General features: G+C 41.3%; 1 protein-coding gene across 2 annotated transcripts in view; it reads left to right on the top strand.

Annotated features, from left to right (window-relative positions):
- LOC119580786 (cholinesterase 2-like) overlaps positions 1-2,500 on the top strand; it is a 12,014-nt gene that overhangs the window by 6,847 nt on the left and 2,667 nt on the right. For both annotated transcript variants that reach the window (XM_037928901.1, XM_037928902.1), the window contains exons 5-7: positions 1,283-1,468; positions 1,654-1,847; positions 1,970-2,120. In XM_037928901.1, the coding sequence (XP_037784829.1) occupies positions 1,283-1,468; positions 1,654-1,847; positions 1,970-2,120 (531 nt within the window). The remainder of the gene's footprint in view (positions 1-1,282; positions 1,469-1,653; positions 1,848-1,969; positions 2,121-2,500) is intronic.

Raw genomic sequence — 2,500 nt, forward strand, 5'->3', positions numbered from 1 at the left:
GTGTGCAAGGAAAATATTTACCGATCTGACTGCACAAAAAGAACATTCGTAATTATTGCAACATCAAATCGACTACTATGTAAAATCACAAAAATCACAAATTTTAATACCTGAAATTAATGAAATGATGTCTGTCACGTAACAGACAGAGCTTGCAGAGCAACACATGGTACATGTACATCAGGTCAGCAAACTGAGCATCCCATCCTGTAGGGAAATACCAGCACTAAGCTCATATAGACTGTAAACACGGGTCCTGGATCTGTGCGATAAGTGTGAACCTGAGCACATGTAAGGATAACATGCAATTAAAATACTAATTGCATGTCCAGAAACCCATCACTGGGATTGTCACTAGTGACCATAATAAAAATGAAAGTTTGCAGCTTACATTAACTGATGAAAGAAAAACTGAAAATCAGTCAGCATCACCACAATTATTATAAAAAAAGGAAAGAAACAGAATTGTTAGGCTGACCATGGCAGTTCCACATGAACTGATGAATTATGATAACGAAAATCACGTACGCTATGAAGTCGTAGTAGTTCGTTTCACAAACTTGATAGAAGTGACAGAAGTTGTTCGCCAGTTTGTTAGGGGTTCCTGGTTTACCCCTACATTGATGGTTGACTGATATGCACGGTCTGGTTCGCCGTGTGTATTGGAGATTGGAGGTTGATGGTAGCATACTGGAGGTTGAAGATAGTGAATGTCATCATACAGAGCAGAGGTTGACCCAGCCAGGCAGGGACCCTAGAAGGTGGCCCCAGGGAGGAGATAGTGTACAAGCAGGGCTGGACTCAAGGGAGAGTGATTCCTTGGGTCAAGGTAATGGTCAAAGGTCATGAGCGAAGAGGGCGTGGCTGTCAGCACGGCGGCGATGCCACGGGCACTGGTCATCCACAGTAGTTAGACAGTGTGACCTCAGGGGCATCTGACTACTTCCAGATGTGTATACATATATATATATATATATATATATATATATATATATATATATATATATTCTCTCTCTCTCTCTCTCTCTCTCTCTCTCTCTCTTTTCTTTCTTTTTTTTCATTTTTTTCTTTTCATTCTTTCTTTTCTCTTCTTCTTCTTCTTCTTCTTCTTCTTCTTCTTCTTCTTCTTCTTCTTCTTCTTCTTCTTCTTCTTCTTCTTCTCCTTCTCCTTCTCCTTCTCCTTCTCCTTCTCCTTCTCCTTCTCCTTCTACTTCTTCTTGATTCCACCACTCATTCATATGACAGAAGGTTTATTTTCCATACTTTCAACTTTTCTTTGCAGGATTCCTATCCACAGAGGATAAGGTGATTCCAGGGAACTTTGGGCTGAAGGACCAAACCCTCGCCCTCCGCTGGGTGCAGGACAACATCCACAGCTTCGGAGGAGACGCCGACAGGGTCACCATCTTCGGGGAGAGTGCTGGGGGCGCCTCTGTCCATTATCATATATTGTCACCCAAATCTAAAGGTGAGGGGAAAGAAAAGATAAAATCACATGTTCCTCATGTTTAAAGAAATTGAAAACTTTGCAAATGACATATTCAGGCCTTTCACAGCATTGGGCTGAGTGAGACTGCATTCATTAACCTTCTAAGTTACTGCACATATAGTGTTTGTCTTTAAGTTCACAAAGGTTATTTTATCCAACACTAGGCCTCTTCTCTCGCGCTATCATGCAGTCAGGATCAGCCTTAGCGCCATGGGCACGCCACGAGCAACACAGACAAGTGGCAGAGGAAGTTAGCAAAGCCGTCGGCTGCTCCAAAGCCTTCGGTCACAAGGATATTCTGGACTGTCTCCAGAAGGTAGATGGTCGCAGGCTGGCTGCAAAGTTCCAGGATTTCATGGTGAGTTAGGAAGAGTTTACAGGGAAATTTACTTGGACTTACATTGCAATTAGTAATTTACTTGTTAATGATCTGTTTATAAAGTTCAAGCTATTTTCCTTTATTTTTACTTACTGTTTCAGGAATGGTTCATCTTGCCAGCAGTCGCTTTGCCTCTTGTTGATGGGGACTTTATACCAGATCACCCTGCGCGTCTGATGTGTAACGGAGACTTCAACCAAGTGGACCTCATGGCTGGAATTACAAGAGACGAAGGAGCTCTAGTAACAAATCGTTAGTAATCTGTTCACAATACACGCTCTCCTAGAAATAAATAGATAAAAATGAATCCAGAATCCAAAGAGAGAGGCATTGATTCATTCGGTATTTGAGACTAGGATTTTCACCAAGATGTATACATCCTCTTGTGTATTTTAAAACCTCTACCAGAACTTCCCTGGGAATCAGAATCCTGACATTGCAGTGTATGTTCTTAAACGTTAAGGGTTAATGGCCAAGGTAGAAAATAAAAAACGTTTCGGAAGTGTTTTCTGAGAGGAGATAGACCCCTAGGTGCTTGGATTACCAATGGATAATTTTTACAAGAAAGACGAGAAAAAACTAACTAACGAAATGTATCAAGATTATGTATTTCACCTAAGCTAATTAGCGGC

Source organism: Penaeus monodon, chromosome 14 (assembly GCF_015228065.2).
Source record: "Penaeus monodon isolate SGIC_2016 chromosome 14, NSTDA_Pmon_1, whole genome shotgun sequence".
NCBI classification, from domain to species: domain Eukaryota; kingdom Metazoa; phylum Arthropoda; class Malacostraca; order Decapoda; family Penaeidae; genus Penaeus; species Penaeus monodon.